At 40.6% G+C, this 25,727-nt stretch overlaps 2 protein-coding genes across 3 annotated transcripts in view; both read right to left on the reverse strand.

Annotated features, from left to right (window-relative positions):
- The window catches only part of LOC119898636 (extracellular serine/threonine protein kinase FAM20C-like), a 35,269-nt gene that overhangs the window by 1,329 nt on the left and 8,213 nt on the right, over window positions 1-25,727 (reverse strand). The window lies entirely within an intron of this gene.
- LOC119898640 (dynein heavy chain domain-containing protein 1-like) lies at window positions 3-25,143 on the reverse strand. The gene is given in 45 exon segments (XM_038712808.1): window positions 3-1,317; window positions 1,457-2,082; window positions 2,468-2,617; window positions 2,698-2,789; window positions 2,998-3,211; window positions 4,814-4,888; window positions 5,013-5,187; window positions 5,284-6,309; window positions 6,650-6,828; window positions 7,175-7,351; window positions 7,492-7,590; window positions 8,020-8,200; window positions 8,202-8,426; window positions 8,541-8,960; window positions 9,129-9,320; window positions 9,498-9,626; window positions 9,912-10,014; window positions 10,425-10,617; window positions 10,728-10,827; window positions 11,149-11,254; window positions 11,549-13,097; window positions 13,206-13,488; window positions 13,601-13,760; window positions 13,922-14,042; window positions 14,142-17,286; window positions 17,394-17,491; window positions 17,599-17,724; window positions 17,873-18,098; window positions 18,232-18,317; window positions 18,399-18,597; window positions 18,901-19,028; window positions 19,198-19,219; window positions 19,221-19,475; window positions 19,643-19,768; window positions 20,397-20,554; window positions 20,801-21,044; window positions 21,132-21,355; window positions 21,651-21,762; window positions 22,163-22,306; window positions 22,603-22,857; window positions 23,116-23,272; window positions 23,441-23,551; window positions 23,638-23,841; window positions 23,971-24,132; window positions 24,538-25,143. Coding segments are annotated over 45 exon segments (13,560 nt in total). The 5' UTR covers window positions 24,912-25,143; the 3' UTR covers window positions 3-888.

The raw sequence follows: 25,727 nt of genomic DNA on the forward strand, positions 1-25,727 counted from the left end.
AAGGGGGGAAAAGGAATTTGGTTACCATTGTCAACAAAGTTCACACCTCCTTCCTAGAGTTTTGTGCTGTAAATATCCTGTGATATGGTGCATACTTAAGTATTTCTCAAACATTCAGTTGAAAACAGTTTTTTCTCTAACAAACACGTGAATCATATTTAAACAATAAAAAGTGCTATTTATTTTACTGTTTACAAGTCATGCAAATTTGTGTGCTAAAGTGCTAAAACTAAATACACGCGTCCTGACATAAATGGCTTTGTAATGTTTACACATTTGTGTGAGTGTAAATTGATTATAAATATGTGCAATGTTTTTGCTACATAAATCTAGACAGCTATTTACAAAAATATTTCAAAATTACAACGTGATACAATACAGAAAAAATTAGAACAGAGGATAACTGCATGTATATTTGAGGGTATTCTATGTGTGTTTTTACTTGTTGGTGCGAAATCAAATGCGAATAGACATTCATCATTTTAACAGCTTTCAAAACAACTGAAAACCAGCTGAAGCACAGGTGTACTACTAGAGGTGAGTCAGCTGGGTCAGTACAACATGACATCACTGTTCAGCGTGGTAACAGGTGAACAAGACCACACCCAACAGTGATGCCAGGTGGATAACACAAAATGCTATAAATTGCCATTATGACATTGTGTAAAGACTTTAATGAAAATCAAATATTCAAAACATTAAATAACGTAATGTGTAAAGAGGCATTATACAGCAACAGAAAGGCACATACATTTATGTGAACAGTTGTCCTAATGACAAATACATACACAAGATTTTTCATGTAGTATGAGTAAGGACTCTTTTATCAATCTACAGTTGTTTATTCGGCAAAAGCATCTGAGCGCCGGTCTGATGAATCACAGCAGGTCAGAGCATACTCACTAGCCTCACCCTTCTCAAACTGCACAAAACAGGATTTAGCTTGGCATGAAGTGGAAGCATAGTGATAATGTTAACATCTGCCAGTCCCCAGTTTCCACTCTCCCGCTCTCCATTGAGATAGAGGGGGCAGTGATAGAGTGGTAACTGTGAGGCAATCGATGGAGAAGCATGTGCGACCTGGACATTGCTGGCATCCTTTAAATGTGACCTTTTACAAGGGAAGGTATCTCGGTCAATATTTGTGCTCATGACTTGAGCCTTGACACAAACAAAGGGCAGTGAGCATGGCTGCAGCGAGTCTGTGTTCTCTAGGGCTCCTTGTTGTGCATCCCATGATGCCCCTCTCAGCTCCAGGCCACACAAATAAACAGCGTCCAGGGGAAGTGAGGCGTGGTATGTACTATCATTTAGAACCTGGAGGGAAGATAACAGTATAAGTAATCAACCGGCAGCGCTTGCAAATACTTGGAGCAATAATAGGAAATATTTCCATCTACTGGGTCCCATAACTGAAAGGCCATTTTAGTGTGATTTCATTATTTGTATGCTTTACCTGAAAATGCAGGGCTATATCACTGATAAATTTGCGATTTAATTGAGCAGCCTCTCTCATGACGGCTGCCAGAAACCCTCTGGGATTTTTGAAAGCAGATAGTCGGTAGGCACCAGGTGGATCTGAAGTGGTGTGGTGCCAGAGATAAGCACTGAGCAACTCTGCCCTCCTCTCTAAGTGAAACAAGTCAGTGAGCTTGAGGAGGGAAGCGAAGTTCGGCGTGCTGTATTGAATGGGCTGTTGAAGCTGTGAGAGGAGCAAGGACACCGAATCAATCAGATCATCCCACTCAGCCTGGAGGAAGCCACGTAGGGGACTGTGAGAAGCAGCTCCTGCATTTGTAACTGTGCTGTCATTCTTGAGTATGAGGTAACTCTTCAGAGCCTGCAGTCTGTCTCTAGTATGGCTGTAGGATGGCAGTGTGGTGGGCAGTTTTAGCTGAGTGTAGAAACTCCTCACTGTTCTTAGAGGAGTCTGGGAGGCCTGCAGTAGTATATTCAAATTGTGGCTATTGATCTTGATTATCTCAGCTGCCACATCTGTACTGAAGCCCAGTACAAAGAGGTCACTGATGTTCGCTGAAATCTGAAGATCGTGCTCTAAAATCTGCAGTAGTCCTGACAAATCTGAGGACATGAAACATAGCCACAATCAATACATTGTATTTACACAGAATAGTTGAGAAACACCCACTGTGGCCCTAATACATGTACTCCTTGCTACTTGTTGTTGTGATGTTGATTTAGAAATGTAGCCTAATTTAAATGCTGCAATCATGTAAGGTATCAGCTAGATGCTTAAGTTAAGTTAATAGTTAAGAATAAATATTTTAATGACCCCTTTCCCTTGGCTGACTGCCACATCAATCAGCTTGTAAAATGTATACTATGCAAAATCAGTGTTTCTCTAGGAGTTTTTTCAGCAGCGGGGGCAGGACAAACAGCACCCCCCCCACTCCCGGAAGAAACAGTCACACTTCACAAAACAAATACATTCAAGTTGTTTGGTTACCAAAGTGATCAGGATTGCTGATCATTTTTGAGAGGATGTGTGGTCCCCTGCCCAAGAGAGGTGACACTCTGCTGAGGCAGGTCTTGGCAACGCACTCCACCACTTCCAAATCTGCAGAGTCTATCACATGGGCGCCATGCACTAGACTGACTGTGAATGAAAGTACAACAACGTTAAAGCATACAGTAACTGAACTAGAGGGACAATTGTATCTGTTACTGCTGCCTCACCTGCAATATACTGCAAAGCCTTTGTCTTGTCATGGCAGAGACTAGCAATGCAAATGTGTGCATCCATCAAAACCTGGAGGTCTGCCTGGCTCCTATGAAACAAAGACAATCCACAGGAACAAGCATAAACTCTTAATACATCATGACATATTCACCATTTGAATAATATTCACTGGTTTAAAATACTGAAATATGCATTCAGGTCATATTTGTTTTTACTTTAAATGTATATATATAGGCAAAACATTTGCAATCACACCTCTGCCATATAGGATACAAGGTGTGGGCCCATATTCTCACCAATTGTATATTCTCCCTTGGCCTAAGTATTTATAGGTCTGTCTCTGCAGTAACACAGAGTGGAAGATGGCACAGCGGAGGAGGTCTGCTGTGACCCCCGACAGTGACTGACACCGTATGATGGACGCCACTTGTCGCAAGGAACAGCTCAGCTCCTCCTTCAGGTCCCAGGGAGAGTCACAGACCAGAGGCAGTGCACACATCCGTACTGCCGCTGTTTAATAATAAAAATAATAATCATTAAAATCATAATGATGATTACAACCTGAGCAAATCCATGAGAAACAGAGGAAACTGTTTTACTTGAGGCATTAAATTATACTGAACAACATTATAAACGCAACACTTTTGCCCCCATTCATCATGAGCTGAACTCAAAGATCTCAAAGACTTTCTGTATGTACACCAAAGGCCTATTTCTCTCAAATATTGTTCACAAATCTGTCAAAATCTGTGTTAGTGAGCACTTCTCCTTTGCCGAGATAATAATAATAATAATAATAATCTTTATTTGTAGAGCACTTTTCAAAAACAAGTTCCAAAGTGCTTCAACAAGTGCAAAGACAACAATACAAGCAAGAAAACATTGAAAAGACCAAAATACACGTTTGAGATAATATAAAATAAGTAAAATAGAATAAAATAAAATAAAGTCAAATAAGATCGGGAAAGGCTCTCCTATAAAAGTATGTTTTAAGAAGGGACTTAAAAGAGTTCACTGACTGATAATCCATCCACCTCACAGGTGTGGCATATCAAGACAGCATGGATACTGCACAGGTGTGAGCATACTCACAATAAAAGGCCACTCAAAAATGGCCACTCAAAAATGGGGGGTTTCACCAGTCAGTATCTGGTGTGACCACCGTTTGACTCATGCAGTGTAACAAATCTCCTTTGCATAGTTGATCAGGTTGTTTTGCGTCTGATGCTGGTCCACACTTCAATGGCTATGCGAAGAGACCCCGATGAGGATGACGAGCATGCAGATGAGCTTCCCTGGGGATATTCCTGACAAGTTTGTGCAGAAATTCTTGGGTTATGCAAACCGATTGTTGCTGGCCTCAGACGATCTTGGAGGTGAAGATGCTGGATGTGGAGGTCCTGGGCTAGATGTACTGCCAAATTCGCTGAAATGCCTTTGGAGATGGCTTACGGTAGAAAAATTAACATTCTGTTCACGGGCAACAGCTCTGGTGGACATTCCTGCAGTCTGAATGCCAATTGCACGCTCCCCCGAATCTTGCAACATCTGTGGCATTGTGCTGTGTGATGGAACTGCACATTTTCAAGTGGCCTTTTATTGTGGCCAGCCTAAGGCACACCTGTGCAATACCCATGCTGTCTGATCAGCGTCTTGATATGCTATACCTGTGAGGTGGATGGATTATCTCAGCAAAGGAGAAGTGCTCACTAACACAGATTTTACAGATATGTGAACAATATTTGAGAGAAATAGGCCTTTTGTGTACATAAAGAAAGTCTTAGATCTTTGAGTCCAGCTCATGATGAACGGGGGCAAAAACAAGTGTTGCGTTTATAATTTTGTTCATTTCATTCATTCATTCAGGAACAAAAATGTTGTGATTGAGAGAGAAAACTTAAAAGATTTGTAAAACTGTTTTGTAAATATTACTTTAATTAATATGGATATACTTTATGCTCTAAATGCATACCAGTGTACTGAGTATATTTTGTATGTGAAATTGATTTATGCATGATTACCCACAAAGCCTGGTTTATCCCTTGGACTATGGTTTTGCCGACTGACCTAGAAAGGAAGACTTGGATAGAGCAGTAATGGCAATATATCTACCTGGTATGGAGCATGATGCATATTCTTGAGTAATAAACCACAATCGGAAGCACGGGTGAATCAGGCATCGCTCCTCTGTGCGATAGGTACGTAGGCAAGAAAGCAGATACATAAATAGGAAGATTGGGTTGTAACTTTTTTGTTAATGAAAATGAATCATACAAATGCAATTTAAATTGCTTGATGATGGAACACCTACCTCTGAAAGAGGACATCAGCTGACTGAGGTGAGCCACTACTTTATCATCCCATCGTTCCAACAGGTGACAGTTGTTAAAAACCAACCAGTGACCATCTTTAGCAGCTTTGTTGAGCATTGAGAGAATCACCTCTCTGTCACACACAGTTCCAAAAGAAACGATTTTCACCTGAACCTGAAACATATTAATAAAGAAAGAGGAGCTGGTTGTGCATTGACGTAAACTGGTTACAGACACTGATTTAAAACATAGTGAAGCAGTCTGTTTTACCTCCTTTGTTTCTGCTATACATTTGGCCAATCTGTTTATTAAGTGAAAAGGCTGAATGCTTGTCCACTTATCTCCTCTTGGACTGGGCAAAGTGAGGATGATGGGTCCCTCATGTTTGGCAAGATATCGTGAGAGAGCCTCTGGGTTCCCAGTGTGAGGGGCCTCAGCCCCTGCTGTCTGTCCAGGCACGCAGAGGAAGTAAGCCGCCATAGCCTCAGCTAGTCCCTCCAGGCAGTTTGGGAGCAGGGTCTTCCAGAGGAGAGCCCGCTGTAGCAAGGATAGATGTGAATGTGAGCGACAGGGAACAGCACCTGCTACAGTGGAGGAAGTGAAGTGCAGGTACTCTTGCCACTGCATGGGGTAAGTGGAGAGAGAGGCAATCAACCCTCTGAAGACTGGGATCTTCTCCAAGCAGAGGAGCTCTGGGTAGATATGGGGGGGTATCCAGCTGGGCAGAGCCCTGGTGGACTGTGAGGCAGCAGGGGTAGGGGAACAGGTTTGTTCTTTAATGACAGGATGTTCTATGTCTTGAAGGCCCCTGAGGAATGCCACACTCTCAGCCTCAGAGCAGAGCTGGTTGTGTTGGAGCAGAACCACAGACACCAGCAGCTTCAGAACAGCGACATGGTTCTTGAGGAGACAAGGCCTGTACTGGCCCAGCAGCTGGGCTACCATCCGGTGTGTGACCTCTGGTATTATGCCCCCAGGTACTTTCCCAGAATATGACACAAAAGGCCTATCATTCACAATGAAGGCCTCTTGCATAACTGAGATGAAGCCCCGTAGGGAAAAGTAGTAGGCAGGGGAAAGACTGGACACCTCCTGCAGAGCCTGGTACAGGGCAACAGCCAGCCTCATTAATTGTCGGGGCGTAGCCAGCAGGGACTCATGGTAGTCCAGCTCTTCACTCAGATGCTGGATCTCAGCCTGCAGGTTCTTCATTGCTTCTTGACAAACAGCCATGCGGGGGTGAAGATCCCCCAGCAGTGAGGTGTTATGCTGCAGGATGGAGTCCATCAGATCATTCTAAGACAAGATTTTGGAGAGTCAACTGATGATGCAGCTACAAACAACAGCAGATAATATACATTACTTAAAAATGATTTACATTCCCAAAATGCCTGCTGACCATGGCTCTGCTACAATGAATTAAGCAAAAAGTTTGGCCAACAATTATGACACAAGCAAACTCTGACCGTCAGGCTGTGTGCAAGTGGCAGATAAGCCCCTTTATACTTTTGTTTTGTTCAAGAGAAAATAAGCCCCAAATGTCCCCCATTGATTCCACTTCACTGAATTATATGAGACTAAATAACCAACAGAAACAGTATCTGCATGATATTATGGTAAATAGTGGTATCGTCACCTCTTCTGCGATCAGTTTCTCCTGCAGCAACTGCTTGTCATTCTGGAAACGCAAGTGTTGAATCAGCAGCTCCTTACATTCAGACTGCAGCAGCTGTGTCAGCATCAGCTCCTGGATCTCTTCTGAGCTCAGAGAGAGGTCAACCACATGTACCTGAGCTAAGATGGACGGATGGATCTCTATAGAACAAAAGCAAGAATACCTAGTGAATCGCAGCGTTTAGCTGAGTGTCCATTTCATTAACTTCTGTATTTAATAGACCAGTTAGCTCATGCTGTTTTAGATCACCCAAACTCTTTGTGTGCAGAGTAATACAAACTGTTTAGAGCAGTATGCTCTTTATTCAGTGTGTTATGATCTATGAAAAGTTTGTAGTACATATCTGTATCAGTTACATGACCAAGACAAATAAAAGGATTGTGAATGTGTTTGAAAATCCTTCATTTCTGTTGCGTCAAAAATGCCAAGAAAGTGACTTCAACAGAGACTCTGTGCATCTGTATTGACTCTACAAATCCTTCTTACCACTACTAAGCAGTTGGACAGGCAGATGGGTGCTAAGGAAGAGACAGAATTCAGGGTGGGTGGGCTGAACATGCTGTTTTAACCCTGGAAGACAACATCCAGCAGGGCGTACCAATCTGGCCAGAAACTGTGGACTGGGAATCGCACGTTCCATGTGAGTTACCAGGACTCTTGAACCTGCAAAACAAAAGGTTAGAATAACTTAAGGCTGAAAAAGGACACTGTACTCTTAGAAATTACACAAAATACCAAGTTAACGACAACATAATGTAAAATCAAGTATAATATTTTTATTTGTGTAACATCCCCTAATTCACCTTTCTCCGCAGCCTGGTCCAGCTTGTCCAGCAGCTCTGGATCATCAGCACAAACCACCATTCCACACTCTGTCTCCTTCTCAAGCTTGGCATTCTCTCCTGCAGAGCAGAAACTTGTTGTACTTTTTTAATTCTTTCAGTACAATGTATAATTCACATACTTTCTATTGATTGTCTAAACAAACAAAAAAGGGTAAGAACTGTGTGATATTTATTTGCTACATGTATTTTCTCTGACAAAATTGTGTTGATTGTAATACTATTTTTAGGCTCGCAGTTAAGAAAGTTGTCTTACTTTTGGACAAATATAAATTGATGACTGTATTTCTGGGAAATTGCATTAGACATTAGTTATTATTTTCAAAAGGTTAATTCACTAAAGGATTAATTCAATAGTGGTTGGCCTAAATATCTACAGGACATGATGTAATTATCAAAACAAACCTAGAACGTCACAGGAGTTTAGATGATTTTTTTTCACAAACTGAAAACACACAGCACAGATATATTGTACATCTAAGTACCCACCTGTGATCAGCCAGCTTTGAGAGCTTATATCTAGATGTTGCTGGGTGTCTGCCAGTAGCGGCCAGTGTTTTACCCAGGCACGCCTGCAGCCCCACAGCAGCAGCTTTACAACCATTCTGGCAGGTGAGGCATCCTGGAGCATACCTAACGCCTGACCCAGAGGCAGCCTCTCAGACAGAGGGGATGGGAAAGCCAAAAAGGGGGTAAGAAGGTGCAGCGTCAGAGTGTATAAACAGGGAGGTTCTGGGGTCCTCTGGATTTATGTTGATGCTTCCTGTCTGACATAGCTCCCTCCACTTGCTAAGAAGTTCTGTGCGCATATCAGGTGCAAAGGGGCCTAAATAAGAGATAACTGCTGCCAGGATAAGGGCATCTCCTGGTAGGCTTTGGATATTTAACTCTGCCTCCTGAAGGGAAAAAAAAAAAAATTCATTTGAAAAACAATATTAAAAACACTAAAGTACTAAATTAAGTAATGAGTTTATTTGACATCTACAGTATACGTGCAAATTCTGTGCTACCTGAGCAGCAGCCCTCCAGTCTCTGATTTGTGTCTCCAACTGCCCAGCAGCTAAAGTAGTTTCTTTTTCTAAGGTCTCAGCGGTGTGAAGTCCCAGCAGTTGCTCCTCCAGTTCTTGTTGTACCAACTGCAGCTGAAGCTTGACATTCTCTAGATGATGGTATGCATCCTCCTTGCGCTGCTTGGCCTGGTGAAGCTGACCATGTGCCTCTTTGGCCAGCAACTCCAACTGTTGCTTCACCAACAGTTGTTGTTGCATACAGCAGTTCTCATATACAGCCTGGACCCATCGACACAGGGACTCACAGGCTTTGCTCACCTCTCGCACAGACTCTGGCACAAAATGTGGACTGTGAACTATTTGTCCGAGCTGCTGCAGCTGTTCATCTCTCAGACTGTAGCGGTCAAAAAATTCCAACTCCTACGAGAGATTAGCAAGAAAACAATCCCACAACAGCCTCTTATGCCACAACATGCCGAACAATTGGACTATTACTAAACCACTGCTTAACATATAAACTTATGTATGACACCACTGTATTATTCTTTTTATTATAAAAGAGGTATGTACCAACATTTGTCCACACACCTGGAAAAAGTTGGATTGTCCAAGAAGCTGTTTAGCACTCTCCCACCCTTGTGAGCGATTAAACAGCAAACAAATGGCATCCATGATTTTCACCACCCCATCAGGTGGATCTCTGTAGTGGCGCACCTCCTCCAGGTCTGATGGATTCAGACAATTAAGAATCTTGACGCCAGACAGGAACACAGGTCTCACCTGAAAAAAAGGATTTAAAACATCAAGTTCATGTGACACTTGTATATATAGAAGTGCTTTCTGTGATGCTTCTAATGTCTTCTTCTAGGGATTTCACAGCCCAATATATCTAAGTATATGTTATATTATTTATATGATTTTCCATGCAGACATTAATAAAAAAGCAAATCTGTTTACCTGTTTCTGAGCGTGATTTATCTGCTCTTCCAGATGATACAGCTTGTTCTCCTCCACTACACATTTCACCTTGGCTTCCTTAAGCAGGTTTGTCTGATAATCTACAGCTCTGAGGAGCTCTTTCTCACGCTGCAGGATGGAGAGGAAGGTAACATTTATGCAGATACCTACATTTGTAAATATGCTGTGTTATAAGGTAAATATTACTGAACATTAAAATTGCAATATTAACTGAGGTACAAATGTAAGGTTACTTTAACGTAATATATTCATTAAAAAATAGATGCAAAAATAAATAAAACAGTTTACACTGTGATGAAAATTAACCTTTTGTATTTAAGAAATTGTGGCAGCCAATACTGCTTCAAACTTATACAAAATATTGATGAAACATGCTGCATTGCTCTACATTACCTGCTGTGTCTCAGCAACCTTCTCTTGCAGTCTTATTAAGTGCTGTTTGTACTGCGCAACTGTGTTGTTCATGAAATCCAAATGAGACAAAACAGTGGCGACTCTAAAAAAAAATATAGCAGTTACTGTAAAGTAGAACATGTATTTCTGTTTTGTTTTAAAAAGACATAATAGCGTGTCAAGAAAATATAATTTAGACCTGTACAGTCTACTGCAATCCAATTAAACAGGTCTGCAACAAATGCTACCTTTATGAATGTTATGTGTATGTTGTATTTTTGTTAAAACTATGTCAGATAGCGTTCAGGATGTAGTTTGTGGTGCAGCTGTGTTGGATTGCATGATACATTCCAGTGTACCTGATATTTTTTGTTTCTTGTAAGTTCAGTATAGGTTCACTTTATCAGATAAAGTTAGCTCATTAGTAGTATTATCACAAATGTATTGGTATATGCACAGCAGCACATTAAATACTGGAGACACAGGTTTGCCCAACTACTGGTTTAAAATTACCTATTAGCTTGGCTCTGCCGTTGCTTCTGCAGATGGTTGCAGAGGTAACCAAAGTGGGCAATAAACTCCATATAAGTCTGAGGACTGAAAGGCTGAGCTCGTAGGAAGACAGAAGCATACTGACATGCAGATTGATGGATGCCTGCCATAGCCACAGACAGGCTGGCCTGTGAGCCTTCTCTCTCCACTAATACTAATTAAAAAGAAAAGGAAAAGGGATAAGTCTTAGTAAAGCCTGGAGAGGTAAAACTGAAGTGAGTATAGACTACCTTTAGTGGTGTGACTAACTTTTGTCGGGACTACCTTTGAGGCACTGAGCAGCAGCTTCCACTAAAGACTTGTTGGACCAAGGCTGATACACCTCCACACAGCAACTGACGCTCAGGGCCTTGGTCAGTAGTGCCTAGAACACAAAGGATAAAAAGTTATTTATATATTTAGTATACAGAGCCCTTTACCCCAAACATCACATGGTGAATATTCAAGTTAGTACTGTGCAAACTCAATGACATGGGCTACAATTGAAATGTGGACCACAATGACACAACTGTTACAGTTGGGATACAAAGGGTCCTGCACCCTAATCAAGGGTTGGTCCTGTAAGTATCAAACATATAGGAATGTGTTTAAATTGCTGTGCCTGGTCTGAAAACTACAGCTTGTGTTTGTGTGTGTGTGTCAAAGGTTCTATGATAAGAGTAGTGAAGGAAAGAAAATACTTTACATTCCATCCATGGGTTTTATTGTTGGCAGGTATTTCACTGCTGTCTGTCACAGCGAAGGGGAGCAGCAGGAACACATGTACATTTCTGTGGATTTGGCTCAAGTACCTTAGTTAAAAGAAACAGAACAAATACGGTTTGCAGTGTACTCAAATATTTGATGTAATTTCCCATAAACCCATTCTTGTAAATTATATTACATCATCAAAACAATTACAGTATAAATGAATATAGTAATGAATGTCCACATCACAAATACATTAACATTACATTCACTTTTGGCTATAAGTAAGAATACTAAATGTATTTCTAGGCCTAATCTTTTAATAACACAATCTGATACAGTTAGGTTGTAATGACTGTAATGAGGACTATAAGAATAATTACGTATTGTCCTCTTACTTGTCAAACACCCAACTGTTCATAAGGTATCTTCTTGAGTTTTTCACAGCAGTCGCTCTGGAAACAAGGTTTCTTAACTCCTCATCTGTGCAGAGCCCTGGGTAGGTTGTGTGGGCCATCGCCACCAATAGTTCTTCTTTGACAGACTGGCTAATTCCTTCATGGACCAGTATGATGACATTTACTCCATTCACTCGAGTTCGATTCCCGGCCTCTTTTAGGATTTCATGCAACTTATTCTCATTACCAGGATGCACCTCCATTAACTGGTGACCCGTTACATAGGCAGCTAAACGCACAGTGGTTTTGCGGCCTGTGCCTGCGTCTGAGCCAATCAGCACTCCGTGACCTCCAGGTATGAGCAAAGCCCTGAGGATATGTAACAGCTGACTCACCCTCTGTCTGTGTACAATGTATCTGGTTGTAATGTTATAGTCATTATCAACTTTCTGTCCTTTGTCTTCCTCTTTTTTGTCAATGAGTGCACACAGCTCTTGAAGTAGTACATCAAGGTCTCGGTCCTGATATGAGCAGCTACATTTAAAATTGTTTTGCTGATTCATTGATTTCAGGGCCTCAGACAGCTCAGGGCCATATAAAAGCTTAGCCATTGTGGCCTCCATATGCTGAATAATATGGGGCTGCAGAGGGTGAGTTGTCAGGCTTGCCTCTTCTGAGCAATTGTTTTCATACTGAAGGGAAGGTTCAGTCAATTGTTTCAGGTCTGACGGGCCAGCAGGTTTTGGCTCTTGAGGCAGATTTAGTGTATTTACACTCTGACCTATTGGTTTACAGGTGCCTGCTGTGCCCACGGGTAGTGTGTGAATAGCAAGGCTTGTGACAGTGGATTGGTCACCTAAACTGACAGGCTGGGTGTCGTCAATCAATCTAATTCCGTAGTGTGTTGTTGCTGTCTTGGCTATGAGTGACACAAGAGTTTTGCTTTCATTCTCTGAGCATAATCTATCACCAAATGTACGCATGCACTCATGCATCCAGAGATATGCTATGTTAAGATCTGATGCCGCAGGCCCGGGTAGGACTGGAGGAAAGTCTGGTAGTGAATAGTCCTTTTTCTGCATTGTCCCTGTGTTTGGGATGTCAGACTGCCACAGGCACATCCCCCGAAACACCTTCTGAAGGTCATGGTGGGAAAATATGAAATGGGGCCTTTGCACAGTTGGCTGGAATTGATCACATACTGCATGATACAGGGTTTGAGTTGCAGTGATGATACAACGTGCCATTTCCTTACCACCCTGCTTAAGTGTCATATCTTTGAGCCAGACTTCTAGCCGAGGAGAATGGATGGACAATATAATATCCATACATAGGCTAGGGAGCACAAAGATGGAGAACAGACGTGACAGCCTGCAGGATACCACACTACTGTTGTGACTGCCCACTCCAAAGACACAACAGGTAGCCATGTAGCTGATGCTTCCAGAACTCAATAACTTGAAATGATAGTCGTCAAATGTTAGAACCTCTCTCTTTGAAATACTCTGTCGTAGCGTCTCTAGAGCTGTTGACGTCTTCCCAAAGACATCTATCAGGAAAAACAATAGAAAAATTAACCTTATAAAGCTTCACACAGGGCAAAATCTTATAGAAATTTAATCAAATCAGTTCTCCTAAGGTAAATGTTCCCACTTACCACAGGGGGATTCATGCAAATCATCCACAAAAAGAAGCAGTCCCGGCTGTTTTGGCATGGAACCCAGAGTACCTTTAGAGTTCTTCCGGCAGCTGATCTTTTTCAGGATAGTGCGCAGGTCTCTGGAGCTCAGGAGGGGACTGGCTGGTAGGCTAATATGTGGCTTGTCAAAACACAGCAAACTTTTGCACAGAGTGGTTTTTCCAGAACCGGGCTCTCCTACAAGCAACACTGGCTGGTTTGCCTCCAACATGAGGTGCAGAAGATAGGTATATTTCCCATACTATGTAAATAGATTGAAGACACTTGTCAGTTAAAATGTTTAAATGCAGTGATCACTACATGTATGTGCTTTCACTACACTAGACAGAATGTTCAGTATGTTCAGGACAAACCTTGGGAGTGATGGAATTTGTCATCAGTGTGCTCTTTGGACATATGTTGCTATCAATGTTAAAAAAATGTTCAAAGACACCCTCTTCATCAGGAACCACAATTTTGTACCGGCAAGCAAACAATACTTGACGGGCTAGTAAGTCAAATTGTGGCCAGTGGCTGAAGTAAAAAAATTAAACATATAAAGAAAATTAGTGATTGACATTCATTTTGGGGGTCTTTTGTAAGAAAAAAAATGTGATTACATGTGTTTATAGCAAAAAAAATTATTTGCGTAAATATACATGGCTATACAAAAAGTTCTATAAAGATTATCTTACCGAGGATGCAGATGTCCACTAAAACCCCAAATATAAGCCACCAGAAGAAGGTTTCTGGCCAGGAGGTCTTGTTTAGTGTGAGAATCTCGGCCTGCTGTGTCCGTTCTGTGTAGAGGTATATCTGGTGGGAAAAAAAGTGATGCAGTATTAATAAAAGTAAAGTGTCTACCTTAACTAGTCTGTATGTTTATGGGGTTATATGAATAAGTAATGGTTATACCTTCTCTGTCTATTTGTGGTATAGCCTCAGTTTTTCCCATTTTCTTTCTAAAATGCTGTAGGAGGGCTCGTAGGATCCGAATGAATGACATGATTTCTTGCAGTCCATATGGGAGGCTTTGAGATGATTCTCCTTCATTATGGATTGCAGAGGTTAAAGCCTTTTTCCTAAGCAAACTAAGAGTGCTAGAGAAGAGATCTTCAGCCAGTTGATTCCACATTTTCACGGTTCCTTGATCCAATTTGTGTTCAAAAGAGAAAAGCTCCATTTCACTCTTCCACACAGCCTTCCACAGATCAGTACCTGTGAAATAAACAAGGCTGCAACGGGTCACTGCAGAGGGACTTGCATCACGTAGGTCAGTTATCTCCATTAGTAGCTTAAGATGTGATTGGGATGGTAGTGTTTCACCTGATGACAGGCACAGAAAGGGGTCCTCAGGACTGCACAGCGTGGTTAAGTGATCTAACCAGCCAGGCTGCCCCGCAGGATTACCATCCATTACCAGCCATTTCACCATCGGTGTCTGATCACTTTTTTTCTTATTGTTGCAGATTGTGGAACTTGTTGGTTCACATCGTTCTGAATCTCTCAGCACCTTTGCAACAGCTCCATCTTGCCATCCTCTGTTCTCACAGAAGTAGCCAAATACCTCTTCATGAGACATGGCGTTAGGAAATAAAACCACAGTGTTAACAAAGTTCCAGGTTGATGCAGAGATATGTGGCTCTAGCTGTGGGTTATCCCCTTCAATCAGATCATCATTTTCAAACACATATTCCACTGCCTTGGCAGCCAGGCGATTGAGTGCTCCAGCTAGACCACAGTAACAGGCTGTCTTTCCACTACCTGAGGGGCCTATAAGCATAACTGCCTTAGAGAACTTCATGGTCTGGTAAAGTGTAAGAGCACTGCAAATGATTTCACTTTCACAATGAAAATATTTCCTTTGTAACTCTTCTGTGACTGCATCTTTAAGTTGTTTATTTTCTTCTTCGTCAATGTATTGTTGGAAAAGAGAAAAATGGCAGGCCATAGGGAATGTGCCCTTGAAAATGGTGTAAAACTGTGAGGCTTTTTTGTGCTCATAAAGAACAGGTATCAAGACTGTGAGAATTGCTTTGACAATGGCTGTCTCCTCCATTAATCCCTGTATAATTGACAAATGAGAACAGCGCAACCTGGAAGGATTTTCAGTTTCTTTTCTATTCTTCTCAACACCTTTGGCTGTCACATTTTGTGAAGATGCAAGATCAGTTTGTTCAGCAGCCGACCCTTTAGCCTCATCCGAAATTTCTTGTTGCCTTAAACTTTGTTGAAAGTGTATTGCAGAGGCGGAAATGATCTTTTGCAAGACAACGAGATAGCAGCTCTGGTCGTCAGTGATGAAATCAGGCAGACAGAGGGAATCCTTGGCCAGGCTGATGAGGCACACCAGATGTCGACTTAAAGACCTGGCCTCCGAGAAACCATTGGAAGTCAGCATTACTTCTGCAATGATCCTGTAATCTGGATGGGTTAACGCAATGGGTCTGGTTGCACATTGCAGACTCTCTGGAACCTCAGCTGTATATCCCTTTGATGAGATGAGAACACATCCATAGTTCAAGCTGGCAGAAATGCATTTCCCCGCAAGCACCATATGGCATTCTGAATCACCAATGTTTTTGCAATGTTTTGCTTCCTTATTCACTCTTTGATTCTTATTTCTTGTTAAATCAGAAAAGGATTGGTGAATGTCCACTAGATGCTGTCCCAGTAATGACAAGACCCCTTGTGTTAGCAAGTCCACGGAGTCCAGCAGAAGCCATGCTCCAGTCCAGAGGGCGCCCAACAGCATCCGCTGAACAACATTGGGCTTCATGCTTGGACAACACTGTACATTGACAACCTGTCGCCCCAGCGCTTTTCCTAACTGGACTACAGTCTTTTTCTTTCCAGACATGCAAGGTCCACTCACATACCCACATCTGTAGCCTGTCAGAGCAAGAAGGATCCCCAGTATCGCCCGATCTGTGGATGGAGTATGAACCATCACCCAATCTTCTGGACCAAAATACTCATAATCATATTGGAGTCGATGGCCCAAAACATCCACATAACATGTTGGATCACCATTTCCAGTCAGACTGCAATCTTCTGAGTTTATATGATACTTCATTAAACTTAGCCACTCAAAAGACGACTCTAGAGATACACCTTGTACCTCCATGAGTTGAGATAGCTGCTGTGCATGATTCATTGTAAGCTGCACTAAAGCACGCAAACACATAATCATGTACTTAGATACCAGAGATTCACTTTTTGCTCCCATGACTCCATCCCTTATGGAACAGCCAAGCTTTTTCAGTTTTGCAGAGTTGTATGCTTTTATGTTGCTCAACTTCACTGGGCTCGATTCTTGGAAGGCTCTTTGAATAACACTGCACCAAACAGCCTCCTCAGCCACCAGCAGACACTGAAGAGGATATTCAGACAGCAGATCCAGCACAGGTAGTTCAATTTTCCTCCTATCAGCAATGTGGAGCAGGTCGTCTCCAAATTTTTTATCACCTACCAAACCTTGACTGGGTGGTTCAAGCTGGTTTCGCACTGCAGCACTTTGTTTCGTGAGATGTACCATGGTCAATTTTAATTGTTTCTCAAAGACACAAAGCCAAACCAAGACATTGCGATTTGGTTCCAAAGGAGACAGAAAGGTAATGTGCTCCTGGAGGCTGCCAAAAAAACCCAGCACCTTCATCTGTTCGTGGCCTTCAGATGTAGCCCCACAGCTCTTTGCATCTCTTGTATTAGATGGAATTTCACAATCCACTTCAAGACAGCGCACACCTTTAAAGCATTTGCTTACGAAACACTGCAGTGTGAAAGGTGTTGGGTGAAAGGAGAGTAATTGTATCACTTCCCTGTCACTCAAGAACCAGAGTCTTGGAAACTGTTCACACAGGATGTCCAGGAGATCCACCATCTGGTTGGAAATAGCCTCCATTGTAGACAGACCATCAATGAGAATCTGGCAAAGGCTATTACCATGGAATCTGTCATTAGTCTTCTTGGAATGAACAAAGTTCCACACATGAGGAGCATTTGATATAGAGTGCATAAGTTCTTTAAATGTCTCATCAACTGGTTGGAATCGCTCCAGCTATGAAAAAATAGAAACATAATTGACATTTATCTCATATGTAAACTTACAGCAAAGCTCTGAAATCATAGCATTGCACAAATGACATATATGACACAGGGACATACCAGGTCCACTCTCTGAACACTAATGGATGTTTCATGGAATATCTTGGTCAAGAAGGCCCATATTTGCTGGTATCTTTCAAATATATAAAGCAGCTTCCCTGTTAATATTGAAAGGGAAAGCAAAAGATAATACAATATTCATAGTGTTTCTGCACTTGGTAGTACATTCTCAAAATCTTCTTTTTCATCTGAATATCGATCCTACCAAGATCTTGCAGCAATTGGAACCAATCTTCCATCTGCAGCCTGAACTCAACACTGTGTGGGGATCTCATCATGGCGGACAGGGTCATCAAATCGTTCTCTATCTCAGCAAAGTGTATTTCCAGACCTGAGTGAGAAAACACATATCCCAGGCAAATCCCAGCAACTTATTAGCAAGATACTGCCAAAGTAATAATTCAACAAGCATGTTTACAATGACAACAAAAATGACCACATCTGTATTATTAATTTGCTAGTTTGTTATTCAGTCTCACCAATAATAGTGAATCTTGCATCATTAGAGGAGTTTTGACCGGCAGTTTGGAGATTTGAAACAATGCCCTCTCTGGGCTTCTCTGTCTCTAAACCAAGCTGTGTCTCACAATGCTGCCAAAAAGGGAGAGTAAATTTATCCAGCTGGAAGAGTCTGGCTTCCCATCCCTGTCGAAGCTTTTGGAAGGTCTGCTCCATGTTCCACTCTGCTTGTGCATCCCTGCATATCTGACAAAATAAAGCTACCATCAAAAAAAGTAATCAAGTATCATATGTTAATGGCATACAAGGATAGTTTGATGATTCCTCATGTTAGTGGCACTGCCATAACATGACCAATATGTATTTATCCTGCTCTCACCTTGGTAATATGTTTCTGGTCAACTTCAAGAGACATCAGTTCAGCAACAGTCACCTTCTTCTCTGGGACATACAGTAGGCCCATGCCTGCCAGGTGGAATGTATTTAGATTATTGTAGATATGCAGTGGTTGCATGCATTTGTTATAACATGGGCACAGTGTCTGACCTTCGAAAATAGCTTTCCAGTGTTTGGGTTTGAGTGTGTGGTTCTGCAGCTTTGACATGACTACAAGCTGATGGCTTAAGCTTTCCAGGTTTCCCAATGTCTCCTGCAGTACTGCATCATGGGTAGGTATGATACTTGTTAGAGATAGAGCTTGCTCCTTCCACTTGGCAATTTTCCCCTGAGCTTGTGACACCACAGCCTGAAAAATATTTCAAAAATGGGTTAATTTAACTCATATGGAAAATGGTGATAGCTTAAATATAAAATATTCATTATTGTGTAATTCAGAATGTTTTTTTAAACTGTGCTTAACATCTCTGCACTGCTTTATTTCTCCAAAGAATTAAAAAATGAAGAGGGAGCAAATTCAAGTTCATGTGCATTTTAAACAAATTCGTTATACATTTGTCATCACCATGGCTGGATATAAATAATTACCTCCTTGCCAAAAATATTTTATCACCTTGTCAATAGGCAGAGAGAGGTTCACTTGACATGTTACCTCATGGAAAAGCAACTGTTTCCATTCTTCCATCCATTTTGTGTACACATTTATCAGATCCCACAACTCTTTACGGGCTTTGACCTTCTGAACATCTGTTGTCAAAATGGTCAAATCCATTGGATGCTCTAATGGGAAGAAATAAAACATAAGTCTGAAAAGATTAGGATTTACGTATAATACATAACATAACAAGATTTTATTTTTTCATGGTTGCTGTAAGTTTTTTTTCTTTTGTTAAAAAGTGACTTTCTCAAGCCTATAAATAATCGATAACCTTAATGTATACCATCTTACCTTGTAGGTTTTGACTGTTCTTTACTAAGTTGTTCCAGCTTTGCATTGAGAATGTGCACATGTGAACACATGTGGTTCAGTTTGGAGACCATCTCTTCTGCATTCTGGCTTGGGTCAAGGAAGGGTCCAGATGTAGTTTTGGAAATGATATTTTTAAAGTCACAGATCAAGAATGGGTACATTGTGTCCAATGCATTAGCCATTGAAGGAAGATGTTGGCACACAATGCTTTCTGCTCGCTTCAAGAGGGTAATAAAGCAATCCCACGTGGCCAGCATCTAAATATAGAACGCAAACAGACGCAAACACACTGCAGTGTAAAAAAAAAAGCTACAACTGAGATGTGATCAAACAGCTGTAGGGTTCTGAAATAATGCACAAAACTGAGTTGTACAACTACAATGTGGCCATTAATGGCATCATTTTCACTCGTATGCCTGCAGACCTTATCTTCCAAAGTCTCTTCCTGTTGAGTCATCTTCCTATAGTTCATGCAAATAGTGTCCTGGAGGGAGTGAATGTACTCCATACGTTTCTGTGTGTCAGCCAATATTTTCACAGAGTCCCTCACCTGAAAAGAAAAGACAGATTTAACTTTACAAGTCTATCATGGCTAACAAACTACATTTAATGGAGGGGCAAAAACTATCATTTAAATTTTGTTGACTGTAGTTTTGAACTTGAATTTGAAGACGAAAACGCTATGTAGTTGCATTACTTGGTGAGTAAACGTCCCTTTTTCTTTTTTACTGAAAATTGCTTTTTGCAAAAACAAGGTGTTGGTCACAATAACTATATGTACTGTTGCATGGCTGGTTTGGGGATCAGAAATCATCAAATATATCTGACGTTAATGCATCACCTCATCATTCTTGGATAATGGAATCCCAATTCAGAAGAATATGCTCATGGGATGAATAATTAAATAAAAGTGAATGTGTAACAAAAATAGTCCCAGAGGATCTGAATCTTCCATTTACCAACCTTGTAAAGGTAAAACCTTTTAGTGAGATATTTTTCTTTCCCTTTGGGCTGTTTTATCTCTTTTTCATTACTGGTAATCTACTTCTCTTTACATTATATGCTTTTCTTCTTTAACACTTTTTTTGCCAGTATCTAAAGTTTTCAGCTGGGAAATAAAACACATGGACACTCAAAACAAGTCTTCCAACTGTTTATAAAAGAAATTAAGTCTATACCATAAGAGAATATTTTGAAAGGTCTTGTAAGTCTTGGGGTTCTGTCTTGAGTTCAGCAGTAGCTCTCCCCAAGTCTGACATGAGGCTTTCTGATTGCAGCTTAATCTGCTCAACAAGCTGCTCTAGCACTTCCTCCTCAATGGACCTCAGCTGTTGCCCTTGAAAAACAAAGGCAAAGAGGATTAGAGCATTTCACATAAAGACAAGGAAGTCATTTCTCAACCCATAAACCCATGGCCATACATTTTATTATTTTACAAAGGTAGGTAAACTATTAGTTTCTTTTAGGAATCATTGTTTCGTTACTCGTTCCTGGTATGGAACAATGTTGATTTAAAAAGTTATTGAATAGAGACTTAAAGTAACACCGTGGGGGAGATGTAATTACTTTAGAGCAGACATACCTAGATGTTCCTTTATGCGAGTGCAGTGGATGATGAACAGCTGGTTGGAGGTAGAGATTGATGAGGGAACTGTGTAGATTCTTTCAGTCCAGTTGTGTACCTTCTTTATGTGCTCCTGATACAGTAAAGCAGGCTGACCCTTCATGGATTCCAATATGGCTTGACTCCATTGGCTGATGAAGAACTGGATGTCCACCAACCATGAGTAGCTTTCACAGAGCTGCTGAATTTCTAATTCAGCTTCCTGTCCAGAGAACAGTGAAAGCAAATTCTTTAACACCCCTACTGATTATGCATTAATATGGGCTAGAATTTGATTTGAAAGTCTTGCCTGCATGATCTTGGCCTCCTCTTCCTCAACTTTTTTGGTAATGTCATTGATGCTGATCTGCCACTCCAGCTGTCTCTTGCGGAGTGGATAGTGGCAGCCATGCACCGTGTTGCCCTGTACTGTCTGTTTAGGTAGCACCAGCCAGCGAGATGGCAGGTCTCTGAGCACTTGCCAGCAGCAAAACTTTCTGCGTCCAGTCATTCCATCATTGTTCTTATTCTCAGCTGGGAATTAAAACACATTGACACTAAAAACAATCTGTCTTTCAACTGTTTATAAAATACATTAAAAAACATATAACTAATATGATTTTGGAACCATTTCTGTTTTTAGACCACATTGATCCATGCAGCAACAGGAATAACAACTTTGGGTCAGGCTCAGGCACATTTTCATATAAATAATATATAATAATAATAATAATAATAATATAATTTGGGTTAGTAGAAGCTCAAAGCAACTGAAATCAAAACTATGAAATCTGAAGACCAGCAACAATTTCAATGCTAAAGGCTGTACCTTTAATAGTAAGATGTTCGATACAACTGAAGTCAGAGGCTAAATCCTGAGCAAAACCAGATCTGACGACACTGTTGCTGTTCTCTAGGAAGAATCCACAAGTGTCACACATCTACCACAGAAGAAAGGTGTTATGAAGCTGGTGATAAATTCATGATCAAAATGACAAAAACACTGCTTGATTTAACAGATGTGATAAACATTTTTAATATCTTGCAGGTTTTAATCCTACATAATTGCTGAATTGGTCTTAGTAAAAAGTATGTTCTTGCTGAAGCTGTAGAGAAAATTTAATATCATTTATCATAAATAGTAATCCAGTCACTTTACTAGTGCAAACACTTTTCTGTTTATATTCAAACTATGAACAAGGGAAATTCATTATGTGTTAATTTCTTTTTACTATTACCAAATGTCACAAATATGAATCACATTCCCCAGTGCCCACATCTGAAAAATTTACTGTAATGTAGGTGTAGCTGTGTTTGCAACTTTGGAAATGTGGAAATCACCTGAATTATAGAGTTGCCAACAGTCAGGAGTGCTTCACTCACTGCTTCTTGGAACAGATGTACTGGTGGCTCCACAGTCAGCCGACTATTGGCACTGAAACACAGCTCAGTGTGGAAGAGACAGCACTGCTGAGATTTCTTCCTCTAACAAACAAAAATACATCAGCAGCATTAATTTAATTCAATGTTAATTAAGTTATTTGTCAGTTTGCTATATCTGATGCTTACCCCATTATTTTAATTATTTATTGTAGCAGTGGTGTTCAGAGTAATACAAGTTTTATATTCATATTTCACTTGGTAAGCACACAAGGGTTGAAACAGCGCTGTACGCTAAACTAATGTGTTAAAGACAAAGCAACAAGGCTATTATGTTTTTAATCAACAATTGTGTGTGCTAAATAAGTGGTGTTAACGAATGCTCTCTTTTTTTTTTTTACCTTCAAAACATTGTTGAGAAAAGATATGGCATCTTGTTGGATGATCGTGACAAGACTCTGCACAATCATTTGATTGAGGAGAGCAGCAAAGTTGCCCAGTTTCTCCAAGATGCCTTTAGACCGGGACAACTGTTTCTTTAGCTCCTTCTGGTGAGCCAAACGGAGGTGAATGGGTTTGTAGCATTTATTTGGCTTTTGAGCATATTCCATGTGCAGCTGCAGCTCCTGGTGTGCCTTGTAGCTGGTCTCTTCCACCTGGGGATAAAAGAACATCACTGCAATAACAATGATAATGATGAAAAGTGATAACATTTTAATAACATATGCTGTTAAAAATTATGCTTTCTAAAAATCAACAGGTATAAGATAAAACTGGAACTTTTTCTTCATGCTTCATTTCTTCATGTTGAACCAATCAACCAGTGTCTACATCTTTAGTCATAACTCTATTATTAAATCTATTCTTAACACAGGTTTGAGTTTGTTTTAAGTCAGAAAACCAAATTGTGGTACCGCATTTAGGATGACAGAGTGATACTGTGATAACTTCTCCAATATCTGCAGACACTCTTGGTTCATGGTTATTAGTAGATTCTTGAATTCCTGCAATGTATAGGTGTTAGACTCCTCCTGTGGCAGGTGGTGTGTCCCTTTTAGTTCTTCAATTATTCTGTAAAAGAAGTATCATTACCAGGTAATCTGTAAAATTAATGTTAAAGTTTAACATCTGTCCCATCTAAAAGTTGGGCAGATACAAAATTCTAATAGCTCATTACATATTACACCAAAATTAACAATTTAACTAATACTGAAAGATTTCCATGGCGATGGGACTCACCTGGCCAACACAAAAAGTGCATTTCTGAACTGAGGTACAGCTACAATCAGCATATCCTGCAGATCTGCACACTTGTGCTGAAAACAGATCTTGCGCACATTTCGATGCCACCTGATAAACAAAAAAACACCAATCAGACAAAGCATGAAGATAGAGCAAAACAAAAGCAGAGACAGAAAGCACAGCTTTGCACTTACAAGGTGAAAGCTTTCCGCAGTCTGAAGTCCCTGAAAATAGGGATTTCCTGCAAAGCTGTCCACAACATAGACTCTCTGTACCACTCTGCCAGACTGACAAGTCCACCATAACCCTGTTCTGTCACATGTAGTACAGTATTAGGGGAGAAGATGTAGTGTTCAGAGCCAGCTGCACTGGGATGGACCACTTGCAGGTCATAGGGTCTACAAACAAAGAAGACATATCACTGCATTCATAGTTTAATTGCCAGCATTCCAACAGAATTAAATTACTACATGAGAATATCTGTGGGAGTCTGAAATTAAAGGGTAGATAGTCTCATTTCAGTCGACCTGTTAGCGTCCCGATCCACTTCTTTTAGGTAATAAAGCTCAAATTCTCCCAGGTCTCTTTTCCTGGCAAAGATATGAACTACCTCTGTGCCAGTGAGAGGAACTTTATTTGGTTTGGTCGCTATCTTTCTGTCCTTACAAGTTGATTCTTTCTCTGTAATACTGAAACAATAAAAAAAATATTGTGAACAACAGAACAATTCAAGAATCAAATAGTTTGGAGAGTACAGGTTAAGAGCTAAATGTTAAGGTAAAAAAAAACCCTAATCTAAAAAGATGTTACAGAGATCCAACAATATACTGGGATAAAACAAATATTTTGTTTATGTCAAATGTTTATGAAGACACGCATAGTCCTATTAAATACTATCATCATCTTTACAAATGTGATCATACTTGTTTTTTCTGAAGTAGTGATTGCAGTATTGTCTGCAGAAATTAGCACAACTTTTCACATAAACTATTGCATGACACTTTTGTATTATATCAGTTACGTGTATAAAAACTGTATCAGAATGAATGGGTGCATTAAAATCAACATCAAATCTCTGTAAGTATTCCATGTACCTCTGTGCTGTCAATTCATCAGCAGTTCTGACAGGGATGTCGGTCCCTAATGCTGAGGCCATTAGTCGAGGCCCTTCAGTCCATTTTGTGTCAGCTATGGCTCTCCCAGGTCCTACTTGGGCTATAAGACGAGGGAGTTCCACCACTGATAAAGGTCTGTCAGAGGGGACATTTCTGAGGATGGTGGTACAACTCAACAGAGACCTGGCCGCAAAGGCTGCTGAGAGAGAAGGTGGCTCTGGGCATAGAGGTGGTAAATTCACTTCCAAAGAGTGGGCCTTTTTCTTAACCTTGGATCCAGGCTTAGTAGTGTCTTTACCACAGGTCTGAGAAGCTCCATTACGTGATCTTTCCTTTGAAGGGGCAGCGAACATGCTACTGATCTCTCTATGAAAACCATCAGCAGATTTAGGTACCGCAAACTTTGTCTTGCCTATCACATTAGGACTTCACTCTGGGATGTCTAAAAGAAAAAGACAAAAAGTAACTGTAGTATGAATCACCACCATAGCACTCTGTACCTCTCCTGCATTGTTAACTAGCCACATACCAGAAGAGATTTTTTATTTTATTTAGCAAGGTGTCTATAAGGATCATGTTTCTTCTTTCTAAGCAGCAAACATAATATTAGACAGAGATAAGCAGAATATTGGGTTAAAAGAGCTGTCTTTATCATTATTTATTTTCTAGAGATAAGCATTATAACGTTATATCCTGATCCTTCCATAAGGCTGACTACAAATTCTGAAAAATGTCACCATCTTGTTGTATAACCTGTCCTATTTACAGAGACCTAATTAAAATTTGAAAAGCTACATTTTCAACTGAGATTCAGCAGGCAATAAAATGCAGGGTGCAGCCTGCAGCTTGACGATCATTTAACTTAACGTTAGTTCTGTGCACATAACGTTAAATCTTATCTTATTAAATCTTACCAACAAAACAAGTACTGGCATAGCTTCTTTTGACTGAAATACCTTCTTAAATGAATCACCCTACATTACACACTACTTTATATGATGTTTGATTTCTTTATATGGGTTCGTGTTATCTTCCATTACAATAATGTACACAGTTAACTAGCAAAACCAAATCCAAGCGAGGTAACTTTCTGCTAGGTAACGTTAGCTAGTTTCGCTAACCCCGTGTTTTAATGTTAGTAAGTCAACTCCGCACTCAGCCCAACGTTA

The sequence above is a fragment of the Micropterus salmoides genome, unplaced genomic scaffold, assembly GCF_014851395.1.
Source record: "Micropterus salmoides isolate LMB-PRFRI ecotype aquatic unplaced genomic scaffold, ASM1485139v1 Ms_hic_scaffold_12, whole genome shotgun sequence".
Taxonomy (NCBI): domain Eukaryota; kingdom Metazoa; phylum Chordata; class Actinopteri; order Centrarchiformes; family Centrarchidae; genus Micropterus; species Micropterus salmoides.